Genomic DNA, 17,851 nt, shown 5'->3' with positions numbered 1-17,851 from the left:
TTCAAACATAAAGATATAAAACTGTATTTTTTTGTGAAGAATCAACAACAAGTGGGACACAATCATGAAGTGGAACGAGATTTATTGGATATTTCAAACTTTTTTAACAAATCAAAAACTGAAAAATTGGGCGTGCAAAGTTATTCAGCCCCTTTACTTTCAGTGCAGCAAACTCTCTCCAGAAGTTCAGTGAGGATCTCTGAATGATCCAATGTTGACCTAAATGACTAATGATGATAAATACAATCCACCTGTGTGTAATCAAGTCTCCGTATAAATGCACCTGCACTGTGATAGTCTCAGAGGTCCGTCAAAGCGCAGAAAGCATCATGAAGAACAAGGAACACACCAGGCAGGTCTGAGATACTGTTGTGAAGAAGTTTAAAGCCGGATTTGGATACAAAAAGATTTCCCAAGCTTTAAACATCCCAAGGAGCACTGTGCAAGCGATAATATTGAAATGGAAGGAGTATCAGACCACTGCAAATCTACCAAGACCTGGCCGTCCCTCTAAACTTTCAGCTCATACAAGGAGAAGACTGATCAGAGATGCAGCCAAGAGGCCCATGATCACTCTGGATGAACTGCAGAGATCTACAGCTGAGGTGGGAGACTCTGTCCATAGGACAACAATCAGTCGTATATTGCACAAATCTGGCCTTTATGGAAGAGTGGCAAGAAGAAAGCCATTTCTTAAAGATATCCATAAAAAGTGTTGTTTAAAGTTTGCCACAAGCCACCTGGGAGACACACCAAACATGTGGAAGAAGGTGCTCTGGTCAGATGAATCCAAAATTGAACTTTTTGGCAACAATGCAAAACGTTATGTTTGGCGTAAAAGCAACACAGCTCATCACCCTGAACACACCATGCCCACTGTCAAACATGGTGGAGGCAGCATCATGGTTTGGGCCTGCTTTTCTTCAGCAGGGACAGGGAAGATGGTTAAAATTGATGGGAAGATGGATGGAGCCAAATACAGGACCATTCTGGAAAACCTGATGGAGTCTGCAAAAGACCTGAGACTGGGACAGAGATTTGTCTTCCAACAAGACAATGATCCAAAACATAAAGCAAAATCTACAATGGAATGGTTCAAAAATAAACATATCCAGGTGTTAGAATGGCCAAGTCAAAGTCCAGACCTGAATCCAATCGAGAATCTGTGGAAAGAACTGAAAACTGCTGTTCACAAATGCTTTCCATCCAACCTCACTGAGCTCGAGCTGTTTTGCAAGGAGGAATGGGAAAAAATTTCAGTCTCTCGATGTGCAAAACTGATAGAGACATACCCCAAGCGACTTACAGCTGTAATCGCAGCAAAAGGTGGCGCTACAAAGTATTAACTTAAGGGGGCTGAATAATTTTGCACGCCCAATTTTTCAGTTTTTGATTTGTTAAAAAAGTTTGAAATATCCAATAAATGTCGTTCCACTTCATGATTGTGTCCCACTTGTTGTTGATTCTTCACAAAAAAAATCCAGTTTTATATCTTTATGTTTGAAGCCTGAAATGTGGCAAAAGGTCGCAAAGTTCAAGGGGGCCGAATACTTTCGCAAGGCACTGTACCTGCTGGGGTGCGTGCTACGGGTGGGTGCTGCTATGGTCACCAGTGAGCTGAGATAAAGCGGAGCCTTACCTAGCAAAGACTTATAGATGACCTTGAGCCAGTGGGTTTGGCGACGAATATGTAGTGAGGACCAGCCAATGAGAACATACAGGTCGCAGTGGTGGGTAGCATATGGGGCTTTGGTGACAAAACGGATGGCACTGTGAAAGACTGCATCCAATTTGCTGAGTAGAGTGTTGGAGGCTATTTTGTAAATGACATCGTGGAAATCAAGGATCGGTAGGATGGCCAGTTTTACGAGGTTATGTTTGGCAGCATGAGTGAAGGAGGCTTTGTTGTGAAATAGGAAGCCAATTCTAGATTTAACTCTGGATTGGAGATGCTTAATGTGAGTCTGGAAGGAAAGTTTACAGTCTAACCAGACACCTAGGTATTTATAGTTGTCCACATATTCTTAGTCAGAACTATTCAGTGTAGTGATGCTAGTCGGGCGGGCGGGTGCGGGCAACGATCGGTTGAAAGCATGCATTTAATTTTAGTTGATTTAAGAGCAGTTGGAGGCCACGGAAGGAGTGTTGTATGGCGTTGAAGCTCGTTTGGAGGTTTGTTAACACAGTGTCCAAAGAAGGGCCAGATGTATACAGAACGGTGTCATCTGCGGTGGATCAAAGAATCACCCGCAGCAAGAGCGACATCATTGATATATACAGAGAAAAGAGTCGGCCCGAGAATTGAACCCTGTGGCATCCCCATAGAGTCTGCCATAGGTCCGGACAACAGGCCCTCCGATTTGTCACACTGAACTCTATCTGAGAAGTAGTTAGTGAACCAGACGAGGCAGTCATTAGAGAAACCAAGGCTGTTGAGTCTGCCGATAAGAATATGGTGATTGACAGAGTCGAAAGCCTTTGCCAGGTCAATGAAGACAGCTGCACAGTACTGTCTTTTATCGATGGCGGCTATGATATTGTTTTGGACCTGTAATGTATGAAATACCATTAAACGGTGTTATACATTTACATACGTGTACTTTGAAGTTACCGGTCAGTTTAGTTCAAGCGTGCGAGACAAAATTACACAAAGTGTCTGTCAAATGGTATGTATTATTATATATTATGAAAGGATATAAGTCATGGTTCTAAGAAAATATTCCAATAATTGAATATATACGGTAAAGAAGTCAATCTAACTCGACCAAAACAATGGAAATGCCAAGGAAATGCATGGGGAAAAGATCTGTGCGGGGAAAGATTCAGAATATCCTCATTGCCCCCCCCCGTAAAATTAGCCTACATTTAGGCTATTATTCCTGTGTATTTCACACTATGTTGAGGTAGAAATCTGAGTATAATGCTTGTATGGATGTTAACCCCAACACATGTTCATGTCACCTTAACCAATCAACTGCATTACAGTTCAAAATGTCCTTAACTACCACCACCAATTTTTGATGCTAGCTATGCTATCAGCTTATACGAACGGGAGTTAGCATTTAGCCGTCACTTCTTCTAAACCTTAAAAAGGCCCATTTCTAAATGTTATGCAGAGAAAACAGCGAAATAGATACACATCAGACTTTAGTAACTACATTGTGGGCCTGTTGCTTATACCAATCATTACGGATTTGACAAATATCTACTGTGTTAGATCAGATTTGTTAAATGTGCACCAATCCAACGTCCTCCTTCTATTCCCCAGTCTGCTTTCCATTGACCTCTTTAATGCATTTTGCATCGATGTAATGCTCTCTCTCTCCCCATAGGATCTTCCCCAGAGAATACCTACTGCAACACATCCACCTGTACTCACTGGCTGACCTGCAGCAGGTAAGACACACAGGCTGCTTTTAGGCCATGTCTACACTTGATAGTTGATGCAGCTGTTGTATTCTGATCATGGAGTTCTGATCATGGAATTACGAACATGTCATGCATGCTTCTACACTAGGGATCATCAACTAGATTTTTTTTCTTGAGGGGATGGTCAGTGAGACGGAATATAATTACAAATCATTTGTAGACTGCAAATTGACTGCAAGAAGCACAAACGGATATAATATTTGACTAAAACATAATCATTTCAAACCTTGCTTACGTTTGTTTACGATCACGTGTCTCTCTATTATGCGTGGGAATACTTGGGAGCAGAATTCCAAAAATTAAAATCACTTGGAGCTGATTTCCTGGTGTTTTTACAGCCTCATGTTTTTTTTAATGACATTTTCTTAAACTTTGGGGGCCAAATAAAACCACTCGTGGGACAAATTCGACACGAGGGCCACCAGTAGGGGAACCCCGGTCTACACCTACATTTTAAATATGTCTACCGTGTCCACATTGTGTCCGGATTCCCTTATCCCACACTATATTCAAATGCCTGTATGCATTCTGAAAACGATGGAAAAGGCTAAATCTGATAATAACACAACAGTAGCCAACTACTGTAACTAACTAGTCAGCTAACCTCTCTAACTAGCCAGCAAGCTAGCTAGCAAAGCTAAAGGGGTTGAAAATAAGTTAGCATTTATGAAGCCAGCAAACACATTCCTCATACACTAGAAATGCATTTCCTCCAACGTTTAAAAGGAGACTTTGGGATTTTAGCCATGAGGTCCTTTATCTACTTCCCCCAGTCAGGTGAATTTTTATGTCTCTGTGTCCAGTATGAAGGAAGTTAGAGGTATTTATGCGAGCCAATGCTAACTAGTGTATGCTAGCAGATACCCATAGACTCCCAGTCATTGTGCTAACGCTAGTTAGTATTGGTTCACAAAACTACTTCTAACTTCCCTCTTAACTCTGGGGAAGTAGATATTTGGTATTTTATTAGGATCCCCATTTGCTGTTGCAAAAGCAGCAGATACTCTTCCTGGAGTCCACACAAAACATGAAACATAATACAGAATGACATAATGCAGAACATCAATAGACAAGAACAGCTCAAAGACAGAACTACATAAAAACAAATTAAAGGCACACGTAGCCTACATATCAATGCATACACACAAACTATCTAGGTCAAATAGGGCCTCATTGACAAAATATAGATAAAGGACCTCATTGACAAAATCCCGAAGCATCCCTTTATTAACCCCCTAAATTCAATCGAATTAGCATAATTAAACAATTCTCTGAATTATCACAGTGAATTATTATAAAGTTTGTTTATGTGTGAAAAATTTTTCATTCAAAATGTAATTCGTTCAGTCAGTTTAAACTAGAGATATCTGTTTTTTGCATTGGATGCGTCTATATGTTGTTCCATGTAGGGAATCTGTTATTGAGTGCGTTTGTATGGGCTGATGGCAGTTTTTTTTCATCAAATGTTTTCTCATTTTTTTTGTTATGCTTCAAGGGGTCATAAAATTCTAAATCAAATAACAAAATTATCCTTGGTATGACCTTCTTAAAACAATTCCATATACACTATATATACAAAAGTATGTGGACACCCCTTCAAATGTGTGGATTTGATGTGGATTTTGATTTGGTGTATAAAATCGAGCACAGAGCCATGCAATCTCCATAGACAAACATTGGCAGTAGAATCACCTTACCGAAGAACTCAGTGAGTTTCAACCTTTCCAACAAGTCAGTTCAGAACATTTCTGCCCTGCTAGAGCTGCCCCGGTCAACTGTAAGTGCTGTTATTGTGAAGTGGAAACGTCTAGGAACAACAACGGCTCAGCCACGAAGTGATAGGACTCACAAGCCCACAGAAATGGACCGCCGAGTGCTGAAGCACGTAGAGTGTAAAAATCATCTGCAGCACAAGAACTGTTCGTCGGGAGCTTCAATAGACTGGGTTTCCATGGCTGAGCATCCTCACACAAGCATAAGATCACCATGCGCAATGCCAAGTGTTGGCTGGAGATCTCGCCACCATTGGACTCTGGAGCAGTGGAAACGCGTTCTCTGGATTGATCAATCACGCTTCACCATCTGGCAGTCCGACGGACTAATCTGGGTTTGGCGGATGCCAGGAGTACGCTACCTGCCCCATTGAATAGTGCCAACTGTAAAGTTCGGTGGAGGAGGAATAATTGTCTTGGGCTGTTTTCATGGTTTGGGCTAGGCCCCTTAGCCCCTCCTCCTTAGTGGAGGGAAATCTTAATGCTACAGCATGAAATTACAATCTAGCCAATTCTGTACTTCCAACTTTGTGGCAACAGTTTGGGCATGACAATGTCCTCGTGCATAAAGCGAGGTCCATACAGAAATGGTTTGTTGAGATCGGTGTGGAATATTTGTCTAAATATTTTTATATTGTTTTGTATTTTTTACCTCTTTCTCCCCAATTTTGTGATATCCAATTGGTAGTTACGGTCTTGTTTCGTCACTGCAACTCCGAAACACAACCCTGCCAAGCCGCTCTGATTTTTGACACACTGTTCGCTTAACCCGGAAGCCAGCCACACCAATGTGTCTGAGGAAACACCGTACAACTGGCAACCGAAGTCAGCATGCATGCGCCGGCCTGCCACAAGGAGTGGACTGGACTGCGCAGAGCCCTGACCTCAACCCCATCAAACATCTTTGGGATTAATTGGAAGCCAGGCCTAGTCGCCCAACATCAGTACCCGACCTCACTAATGCTCTTGTGGCTGAATGGAATCAAGTCCCCGCAGTAATGTTCCAACATCTAGTGAAAATCCTTCCCAGAGGAGTAGAGGCTGTTATAGCAGCAAAGGGGGGACCAACTCCATATTAATGCCCATGATTTTGGAATGACATGTTCGACGAGCAGGTCTCCATATACTTTTGATCATGTCGTGGGGTACCACTCACTCCCTCTCTTTCTCTGACCCCCCCCCACCCCCTCTCTTAACAACCCAGGGAGAGTCCATAGCCCTCTTCTCCCCCTTCCCTGCTCCCTCCATGTCCCCCTCTCCCCCTGGCCCGTTCACTAATTACACACATTCAGAATCAACAGGCAGAAAAACAAGAGTGTGACAGTCCACCATTCTTCCCTACATCCCCTGCCCTGACACTGTCTCTCTCTTCCCCCTCTTTTGCTATCCTTCTATCTCCTTTCTCCTCCGCTTTACCCCCTCTATCGCTCTGTACTTCTATCCCCTCTCACTCCTCTCTCTATCCCTCTCTCCCTCTTTCTCTCTCTGGGTGTCTGCGTGTGTCACTGTCACATTCTCCAGTGGACTGCACACAACACTCAGACAGGTTATGATGCCCATGTCAAACAAACTCTAATAGATGGCTTAAAGATTACCTCAAGTTGAGGACACCGCAGCATGCTACAACAGACATGCTGCTATAGGCAACTTACTCGGGGCTTGACAACTGCTTTAAAAGTTGCAAACAGCTCAACAATTCAGTGATAAGCAATGATAAATTGATGGATGGCTGCATTTGTTTTCCCCTTAATTGATAAACTATATCAGAACCTATTTGCCAAGTATACTTTTCCCCATATATTTTCTCTCTCGCTCTCTCTCTCTCTCTCACACAGCTTCTTAATTGGCTTTCCATATTAACGAGCTGTTTCTTTTATTTCTCCTGAATAATCAGAGCTCCTTCATCAAGCCTGGCTTTTATTGTTGCCCAGCGAGATCAGTGAAGACTGAGCCGTCTCTCCCTGGCTAGTTATTGACTAGACCCAGTCCTTCATAGAAAGCAGCAGTGCACTTGGCTCTTTACTATTGAACTCTCAACAAACGCGTCCTATTTGGAGCAGCCTCTGTCTTTAAACCATCAGACTGTTGGCCATATTTGTTTGCCCAGGGCCTGCCCAAGGCCTGCCCAGAGGCTGGACTTGTTTGGCTACTGGCCCTTTTGTTGCTTCATTGAAATGTTTTTTTGCTTTTCCAGTTGTAAAGTAGTGGGATGGGGAGATAGGCTTGTTTTGGAGGACTGAGGAGTACCATATAGATGCTAATTGTATTGTGTGTCGTGTACCGGGGCAGCAGTCCTAGTCCTGCCAACGACCTACAAACAACTGGAGGGGACAAAGGGGCATTGAGCAGCCCCGGCCCGGCCCGGATTGCACGGTGGCCATGGTGACACGCACATACGTGCAATAGGGCAGATTCCCACACTGACACCCTGGCATACAACTTAAGCACACCACAGGCTATCTAGTAGCCACTCTGACGAAGACACAAGGACTTCCTAGTTGAGCCCAGATACAGGCATAGACACAGGCATTAGGCATGTATGCCCTTACACTGGCACGCTCATTGGAATAGGGGCATGTTGGTCATCTTGAGAGCTGTTGGGTAAATGGTAATTCAGCGTTTTCTGAACTGTAAGATATTGATTTTAAACTCAAAAGTTGCACATATTTCTGAATATTTTTTAATTTTTTTAAACTCAAACACCTCTCTCTGCCTCTCAGTCCCACACAGACATACACGGACATTCTCTCTATCTCTCACTCGCTCTCATCCATAATCACACTCCCCACTACACGTCTTACACACACACTCACACACACACACACACACACACACACACACACACACACACACACACACACACACACACACACACACACACACACACACACACACACACACACACTGGGGCTGGTAGTAATCCTGTTTGGTGAGAGGGGTGTTATCCAAACAGAGCTCACCCTGTCTTTATGTGTGTAATCCGGGTGGCTTTCTGAGCATCACTAATGGAGGCCCGGCCTTCATCAGCGGAACACTAGAGAGGGATAACGTAGCGGGTGTTAAACAGAGGTTTTAGGGGATTAAGCCGTTTGGACCACAAAGCCCCCCGCACGGGACAGGGCCAGATGGGTGTGACTTTATGAGGGGTGGGGGGTGAGGAGGATTTGATTGAGGGGTGTTGGTGGAAGGAGGGGGGGGGGGATGCTGGGGCTGGTGTTCCAGGAACATTCACAATGACACTGCAGCGAAGGAAGGCAGCTGCAGGCAGGACAAACGAATGGTAGCCCCTCTCTTGCCCGCTCTGTCTGCACCCCTCCCTCAGACCGGCTGTAGGTGTGGTTTCACTTCTCTGAGGAGAATGTATCCACCTGGTTGGCAAAGAAAGGGAAACCTGGGGCTACTGCCATTTTCTGCTTTTTTTCCCCTAAAGCATCTCCCATTCACACTTCTCCTGCCCTTTCTCTCCCTTCAATTCCAACTCTCTCTATCTCTCTCACTTCCTCACTCTCTCCCTCTGCAACTTTTGCCTTCTCTCTGTCCCTTTCCCTCCTCTCTCCCTCCCTCTGTTTCCCTTCATCTCCCTCTCTCCTTGTCCACTGAGCATCAGTCCCAGTCAGAACCCAGTGTGGTGTGTTGCCAGTCGTGTCTTAATTACCCCTGGTGTCAGCATTGATCAGGGGTGGCATATATCATCTGGGTTGGGCTTGGCTAGGGGATGGGGAACACTGCCTGGCTGGCTGGCAGGCTGCTCTGCCTGACTGGCTCTCTGGATTGCTGGCTGACTCACTGACTGGCTACTCTGCCTCACTGCTCCACACTACACACAGCCTTTGATTGCTGGGCTACAGCCTGGCTCATGTCACCATGCTAGACAGCATTATTCACAGTGTTGTAGCTCTCCCAGACTGGGGTTGCCACAGCCTCCGGGCTGGAGGGATGGAAAGATGGAGGGATGGAAAGATGGAGGTGTGGTGCGTTTTCAGCCACTGCTTGAGGAGTTATTAGGACTGTTCCTGGTTGTCGCCCATTCTCTAGGTAGTTAGTCATGAGCTGTTGTAGACCAGTTAGTATTACATTGTGTAATCTCTCATTCTCTGTCCAAACCATACAGACATAACATCCACCTCCCCTGCAGAGCACCTTTTCAGTTATCCATCCATTGTGTGTATGTATGCATGTGCGTGCGTGTGTAGGAGTGGGGGTCGGGGTGGTCTCCTCTCCTTTCTTCGTTCTCCTTTCACCTTCAGCCCCCCCCTCACCCCCATCCTCCTTCTTCAGCCTCTCCTTCCCTCTGTCCCCCTCTCCCTCTCTCTCGTCTTTTCTCCTTCTCTTCTCTCCTCCAGGCTGAAGAATGCCTGGCAGGCCTTAATTGGTGCAGCCCCAGCGCTGCCAGGTGTAGCCACTTGTCTCTGCCCCCTCAGCCTCCCTCAGTGTTCTCTGGAGGTCCACTCAGGCCCGTTCCCTTCCCCAACCCCATTCAACAGAGCCACAATGCTCTCTACCAGGCCCTCACCAATCAAAGGCCCTGCCGGTTTTTAACTACTCGCCCACCGGCATTCACATATAATTTTTTGCTAAAACGGCCCCCAAAAAAAGGAATTCCCTCCGCCCCCCAGGCCTCTCCAGCCAGCCTTTCTCCCAGGGCCTTCATTAGTTTTGATGTAAATTCCCGATGTGAATTCCTGACGTGAACTCTTGTCCATCTCCTCTATGTGCTGCGCTGCAGTGGCTCCCAATGGGACCTGTATTAAAAGTGTTTATCCTCACAGGGAAAATTCTGCTGTCTTCTCTCTGTATAGTAGAATATATTACAGCAGTACATTCTTATAGATGGGAAATAGAATGGTTGAATTAGAATGAAAATGTTGAAAATGTTGAATTTGAATTATATCGTGGAGAATGAGGAAGAGAATGTTTTGGAAAGTACATTTTATTTCACTTCATCCATTATTCCCTTTTTTCCTTCTCTCTCTCTCTCTCTTGTCTATCTCCATCTCCTTCCTTCCCTACTCTCTCTCTCTCTCTCTCTTGTCTATCTCCATCTCCTTCCTTCCCTACCTCTCTCTCTCTCTCTCTCTTGTCTATCTCCATCTCCTTCCTTCCCTACCTCTCTCTCTCTCTCTTGTCTATCTCATCTCCTTCCCTACCTCTCTCTCTCTCTCTTGTCTATCTCCATCTCCTTCCTTCCCTACCTCTCTCTCTCTCTCTCTCTCTTGTCTATCTCCATCTCCTTCCTTCCCTACCTCTCTCTCTCTTGTCTATCTCCATCTCCTTCCTTCCCTACCTCTCTCTCTCTTGTCTATCTCCATCTCCTTCCTTCCCTACCTCTCTCTCTCTCTCTTGTCTATCTCCATCTCCTTCCTTCCCTACCTCTCTCTCTCTCTCTCTCTTGTCTATCTCCATCTCCTTCCTTCCCTACCTCTCTCTCTCTCTCTCTCTTGTCTATCTCCATCTCCTTCCTTCCCTACCTCTCTCTCTCTCTCTCTTGTCTATCTCCACCTCCTTCCTTCCCTACATCTCTCTCTCTTGTCTATCTCCATCTCCTTCCTTCCCTACCTCTCTCTCTCTCTCTCTCTTGTCTATCTCCATCTCCTTCCTACCCTACCTCTCTCTCTCTCTCTCTCTCTCTCTTGTCTATCTCCATCTCCTTCCTTCCCTACCTCTCTCTCTCTCTCTCTCTTGTCTATCTCCATCTCCTTCCTTCCCTACTCTCTCTCTCTCTCTCTCTCTTGTCTATCTCCATCTCCTTCCTTCCCTACCTCTCTCTCTCTCTCTCTCTCTTGTCTATCTCCATCTCCTTCCTTCCCTACCTCTCTCTCTCTCTCTCTCTCTCTCTTGTCTATCTCCATCTCCTTCCTTCCCTACCTCTATCTCTCTCTCTTGTCTATCTCCATCTCCTTCCTTCCCTACCTCTCTCTCTCTCTTGTCTATCTCCATCTCATTCCTTCCCTACTCTCTCTCTCTCTCTCTCTCTCTCTTGTCTATCTCCATCTCCTTCCTTCCCTACCTCTCTCTCTCTCTTGTCTATCTCCATCTCCTTCCTTCCCTACCTCTCTCTCTCTCTTGTCTATCTCCATCTCCTTCCTTCCCTACCTCTCTCTCTCTCTCTCTCTTGTCTATCTCCATCTCCTTCCTTCCCTACCTCTCTCTCTCTCTTGTCTATCTCCATCTCCTTCCTTCCCTACCTCTCTCTCTCTCTCTCTCTTGTCTATCTCCATCTCCTTCCTTCCCTACCTCTCTCTCTCTCTCTCTCTCTCTCTCTTGTCTATCTCCATCTCCTTCCTTCCCTACCTCTCTCTCTCTTGTCTATCTCCATCTCCTTCCTTCCCTACCTCTCTCTCTCTCTCTCTCTCTTGTCTATCTCCATCTCCTTCCTTCCCTACCTCTCTCTCTCTCTTGTCTATCTCCATCTCCTTCCCTATCTCCATCTCCTTCCTTCCCTCTCTCTCTCTCTTGTCTATCTCCATCTCCTTCCTTCCCTACCTCTCTCTCTCTTGTCTATCTCCATCTCCTTCCTTCCCTATCTCCTTCCTTCCCTACCTCTCTCTCTCTCTCTCTTGTCTATCTCCATCTCCTTCCTTCCCTACCTCTCTCTCTCTCTCTCTCTTGTCTATCTCCATCTCCTTCCTTCCCTACCTCTCTCTCTCTCTTGTCTATCTCCATCTCCTTCCTTCCCTACCTCTCTCTCTCTCTCTTGTCTATCTCCATCTCCTTCCTTCCCTACCTCTCTCTCTCTCTTGTCTATCTCCATCTCCTTCCTTGCCTACCTCTCTTTCTCTCTACAGGTGATTGATGGGAAGCTGGCCCCCTTTCTCTCCAAGGTGATTAAGTTTGCCAGTTCCCACGTCTTCAGCTGCAGCCAGTGCAGAGAGAAGGGCTTCATCTGTGAGATGTGTCAGAACGGACAGGTCATCTATCCCTTCCAGGAGAGTGCCACTAAGAGGTGAGGCCCCTTCATGCGCAGATATAGGATCAGCTCAATACTTCAACAATCTTAACCTTTTTAACTATTCAGGGTAGCAGAGAAAACAGATGTTAGATCAGCGACTTGCGTGATGGCATCCTGGAAGAATGAATGGAGTAAAGAGCAGTGTTAATTACACGCTGGCAGGGGCACGGGTGATAGGGAGAACATGGTGTCCTGCTGGAGAGGAACAGTTCATCCCCATATTGCCTTGCTCCGTCCCTGTTTCTGTCCTTGTCTGCCTCTGCCTGAGCCTTATGACATGCCACTGTTAAGGAATGGCCCTCTCTCACCTCAGGGAGGTTTCATTCACTTTGAAGAGAACAAGACAGGAAGGGGGAGAAGAGGAGGAAAGAAGATCCTCTCTTTTACAGGAAGAGGATGGTGGAGATGAGGAGAAGAGAGGACACAGAAGAGGACAGCGTAGAGATCGCCAGACGTGGCTGTGCTGCTCTTGGCCAGAAGCCCGAGAGCGAGACAGGCAGATAAAACATTCATTAATGTCTAGTCTGTCCACACACTCTTAAATTATTGATCTCTGCTGCCTCAGCTCACACATCTCTCTTCTGGGTTAACGGAGAGCCTCTGAAGGCAGGGCCATGAGAAGCAGAGGTGTGTGTGTGTGTGTGCGTGCGTGCGTGCGTGCGTAGGGGCCAGTTACAATCTTTGCCGAAGTGAATATATGATATATATTAATCTAGCTTTAAAGGTATCGACTCCCCACATAAATGTTATGCTGTTTCTTCAGCTTACAGAAGATGCTGTAGACTAGAGCTAATGATTTAATTGCAGTGCTTGGTACACACACACCCTTCACTATCAGGCTGGATGGCACACCTGAACTTTTGACCAGGGTTTATTGCCCTTGGCAAGGAAGGATCACGTTAACTGATAGTGATAGTAAACCAGTTATACTGTAGTAAGAGTAACAGCTTAGTCAGACTTTGGCCCCCGAGAGTAGGACCTGCTCCTTTCCTGGTTGCATCAGCTTTACCACCTCATCCATGACATAGCCTGGGACACTCAGTTCGTTAGCCTGCCATATAGACTCTGTTAATCATCAATAGGTGAACAATTTCATTCTTTGGGACCGGTGCCCCATTTTGATTCGAGTGGCTATGAGTATGTTGTGTCGGATGCATTCCATAATCATTTCTGAAATATGTTCTACATTGTTTGTTCCAATTTATGGTCTTCTTCTTCTTCTTTTGTTTACCTTCTAAATGTCACTACAAATGTATTTATTTTCAGGCAAAGTAAATGCTTTCACCATTCTATGTTCCAGAAGTTTTAAGGTGAACTGTGTAGCCTAGTTAAGTGGATGCTGAACAAGGTTTCTCTCGTCTTATCTTCTATACATACAGTGGGGCAAAAAAAGTATTTAGTCAAGTTCTCCCACTTAAAAAGATGAGAGAGGCCTGTAATTTTCATCATAGGTACACTTAAACAATGACAGACAAAATTATTATAAAAAATCCAGAAAATCACATTGTAGGATTTTTTATGAATTTATTTGCAAATTATGGTGGAAAACAAGAATTTGGTCAATAACCAAAGTTTGTCTCAATACTTTGTTATATACCCTTTATTGGCAATGACAGAGGTCAAACGTTTTCTGTAAGTCTTCACAAGTTTTTCACACACTGTTGCTGGTATTTTGGCCCATTCCTCCATGCAGATCTCCTCTAGAGCAGTGATGTTTTGGAGCTGTTGCTGGGCAACACGGACTTTCAACTCCCTCCAAAGATTTTCTATGGGGTTGAGATCTGGAGACTGGCTAGGCCACTCCAGGACCTTGAAATGCTTCTTACGAAGCCACTCCTTCGTTGCCCGGGCGGTGTGTTTGGGATCATTGTCATGCTGAAAGACCCAGCCACGTTTCATCTTCAATGCCCTTGCTGATGGAAGGAGGTTTTCACTCAAAATCTCACGATACATGGCCCCATTCATTCTTTCCTTTACAGGAATCTGTCGTCCTGGTCCCTTTGCAGAAAAACAGCCCCAAAGCATGATGTTTCCACCCCCATGCTTCACAGTAGCTATGGTGTTCTTTGGATGCAACTCAGCATTCTTTGTCCTCCAAACACGACGAGTTGAGTTTTTACAAAAAAGTTATATTTTGGTTTCATCTGACCATATGACATTCTCCCAATCTTCTTCTGGATCATCCAAATGCTCTCTAGCGAACTTCAGACGAGCCTGGACATGTACTGGCTTAAGCAGGGGGACACGTCTGGCACTGCAGGATTTGAGTCCCTGGCGTAGTGTGTTACTGATGGTAGGCTTTGTTACTTTGGTCCCAGCTCTCTGCAGGTCATTCACTAGGTCCACTAGGTGTGGTTTTGGGATTTTTGCTCACCGTTCTTGTGATCATTTTGACCCCACGGGGTGAGATCTTGCGTGACCCAGATCGAGGAAGATTATCAGTGGTCTTGTATGTCTTCCATTTCCTAATAATTGCTCCCACAGTTGATTTCTTCAAACCAAGCTGCTTACCTATTGCAGATTCAGTCTTCCCAGCCTGGTGCAGGTCTACAATTTTGTTTCTTGTGTCCTTTGACAGCTCTTTGGTCTTGGCCATAGTGGAGTTTGGAGTGTGACTGTTTGAGGTTGTGGACAGGTGTCTTTTATACTGATAAGTTCAAACAGGTTCCATTAATACAGGTAACAAGTGGAGGACAGAGGAGCCTCTTAAAGAAGAAGTTACAAGTCTGTGAGAGCCAGAAATCTTGCTTGTTTGTAGGTGACCAAATGCTTACTTTCCACCATAATTTGCAAATTAATTAATTAAAAATCCTACAATGTGATTTTATGGATTTTTTTTCTCATTTTGTCTGTCATAGTTGAAGTGTACCTATGATGAAAATTACAGGCCTCTCTCATCTTTTTAAGTGGGAGAACTTTCACAATTGGTGGCTGACTAAATAATTTTTTGCCCCACTGTATGCTCAGCAGATCGCTAGATACTGCCACCTGTGTATAATGCTGTCCTGTCCAACAGATACCTGGGAGGGTGGTAATGTGATCAATCTTCCAGACGGGGCTGGACAGGGCTGGGTGAAACTAATGTTTATCCAGTCTTTTAGTACAATGATGTGTTCATCTGTATATTTCCAGCTCATCCAGCTCATACATTTCCGACATCAGTGACCAACCTACAAGCTGAAACTAATATGCTTTTTCCCCTCGCTTCAGATTTGTGTTGTATTGATGTTTGTGACTCTGTGCTTGGTCTGTATGTGTCCAGATGTGATGGTTGTGGAGCGGTGTTCCATACAGAGTGTCATCTGAAGGCCCAGCCGTGTCCACGCTGCGTACACAGAGAGCTCCACCATAAGAGAGCCTCGTCTTTCTGGAGCCCTGACGACGATACACCAGGCTGCGTCACACTGCCTTACCAGTACACCTGATCACAAATACACACACACACACACACACCCGACACCCGGAGATCACACACACACACACACACACACACACACACACACACACACACACACACACACACACAGATTGAAACAGCGGTGCCACTCCACAGAGCTACTCTCACCAAAGTCAATGGAAGCATGTGTGTTTGTGTGTGTGAGCCGGCCAGGATACACAGTGAGAGTGTTGATGACTAAGAAAGGGTTATGCTCTCTCACACACACCTGCTTTGTGAGCTACGCTGACGTCACTCTCACCTGGAAGAGATGGATCCTAACGCAACACCCACCGGAGAGGAACTGCTCTGCCTCTTAGCCTCTCTGCTATGTGCTATCTTCATAGTGCTGCACACACACACAAACACAGAAACACACACACACGCACACAAACACAGACAACACAAATAAAGGGAGAGGGACTGCTCTGCCTCTTAGCCTCTCTGCTATGTGCTATCTTCATAGTGCTACACAAACACAGAAACACACACATACACACACAAACACAGACAACACAAATAAAGGGAGAGGGACTATGCTGACTCAACAGCAGTAATGCGTCCTCTTGACTTTCTGGACACAGTCGCTCACACACACACACACATCTGGAAATGTATATTTCCAGCTCATACATTTCCGACATCAGTGACCAACCTACAAGCTGAAACTAATATGCTGTTGGTGTGATGTCACTATAGCCTATATCTATAGCCTATATCTGGACTCTGTTGGTGTGATGTCACTATAGCCTATATCTGTAGCCTATATCTGGACTCTGTTGGTGTGATGTCGCAACTCGCTATATATTTGGACTATATATCTGAACTCTACATGTCCGTACTTCACCACGCTGTCCCTCTGCCCTTCACTCTCTCTTTATCCTCCCCTTCACATGTTTTTGCACTATTTATGCATGTTCATTAGGATGTCAAGCCACAGACTGGGTTAGTAGCCACTGTATTTAAGGATGAGTTTGCTTATTTAACTCACCTCTATTAGCTCTTAGAGCCCCTCTAACCAACCAACCTTTATCCAGACATATTCAATAGGAGGGTCCAAGTGGGGGACGCTTATTATGATCAGGACACACTTGAAACTAGAATGAGATTGAGTCATAGTAATGTTCAAATTGCATATCATCCTATCATGTATACTTTTTCCTTGAGCGTGATAGGGGCAACTACTCCCTACTGCTGTCCTATGGGGCTAGAGGCTGGTGGATGTATTGACTGTCTCCATTATACTCAGTAGGAAAGGCTCCATCAGGTCAGCCCTACATCATCAGGCCTCAGCCACAGAGGGCCCAAATTACAGTCCATGTAAAAGACCATGCAGGGATTAGTTATGTTACGCAAGCCATCTCAAACCCACAGGAGCTGGGACTCATTCTGCTGCTATGACTCAGTGCTCTCACTCTAGAGCTATATATATATATATATATATATATATGAGAGAGAGAAAGATTTGGTGAGGGGTGTCTATGACTCCCAGTAGTGTGACTGGTCTAAGCTCAAAGGACTGGCGGTGGAGGATGAGAGCCCCAGTGTGTGTACTGTATGTGTGAGAGCCCCAGTGTGTGTACTGTAGGTGTGAGAGCCCCAGTGTGTGTACTGTAGGTGTGAGAGCCCCAGTGTGTGTACTGTAGGTGTGAGAGCCCCAGTGTGTGTACTGTATGTGTGAGAGCCCCAGTGTGTGTACTGTATGTGTGAGAGCCCCAGTGTGTGTACTGTATGTGTGAGAGCCCCAGTGTGTGTACTGTATGTGTGAGAGCCCCAGTGTGTGTACTGTATGTGTGAGAGCCCCAGTGTGTGTACTGTATGTGTGAGAGCCCCAGTGTGTGTACTGTATGTGTGAGAGCCCCAGTGTGTGTACTGTAGGTGTGAGAGCCCCAGTGTGTGTACTGTATGTGTGAGAGCTCCAGTGTGTGTACTGTATGTGTGAGAGCCCCAGTGTGTGTACTGTATGTGTGAGAGCCCCAGTGTGTGTACTGTATGTGTGAGAGCCCCAGTGTGTGTACTGTATGTGTGAGAGCCCCAGTGTGTGTACTGTATGTGTGAGAGCCCCAGTGTGTGTACTGTATGTGTGAGAGCCCCAGTGTGTGTACTGTATGTGTGAGAGCCCCAGTGTGTGTACTGTATGTGTGAGAGCCCCAGTGTGTGTACTGTATGTGTGAGAGCCCCAGTGTGTGTACTGTATGTGTGAGAGCCCCAGTGTGTGTACTGTATGTGTGAGAGCCCCAGTGTGTGTACTGTATGTGTGAGAGC

At 45.5% G+C, this 17,851-nt stretch overlaps 1 protein-coding gene across 1 annotated transcript in view; it reads left to right on the top strand.

Moving 5' to 3' along the window:
- LOC139400219 (pleckstrin homology domain-containing family M member 3-like) overlaps positions 1–17,262 on the top strand; it is a 53,136-nt gene extending 35,874 nt beyond the window's left edge. Inside the window, exons 7-9 of the mRNA XM_071145210.1 lie at positions 3,333–3,396; positions 11,987–12,144; positions 15,413–17,262. Coding sequence (XP_071001311.1) covers positions 3,333–3,396; positions 11,987–12,144; positions 15,413–15,575 — 385 coding nt within the window. The 3' untranslated portion in view covers positions 15,576–17,262. The remainder of the gene's footprint in view (positions 1–3,332; positions 3,397–11,986; positions 12,145–15,412) is intronic.
- Positions 17,263–17,851: the final 589 nt, after the last annotated feature.

Source organism: Oncorhynchus clarkii, chromosome 3, assembly GCF_045791955.1.
Source record: "Oncorhynchus clarkii lewisi isolate Uvic-CL-2024 chromosome 3, UVic_Ocla_1.0, whole genome shotgun sequence".
In the NCBI taxonomy this organism is placed as follows: Eukaryota; Metazoa; Chordata; class Actinopteri; order Salmoniformes; family Salmonidae; genus Oncorhynchus; species Oncorhynchus clarkii.
The sequence above is the reverse complement of the archived record's forward strand: the minus strand, read 5'-3'. Positions and strand labels throughout refer to the sequence as shown.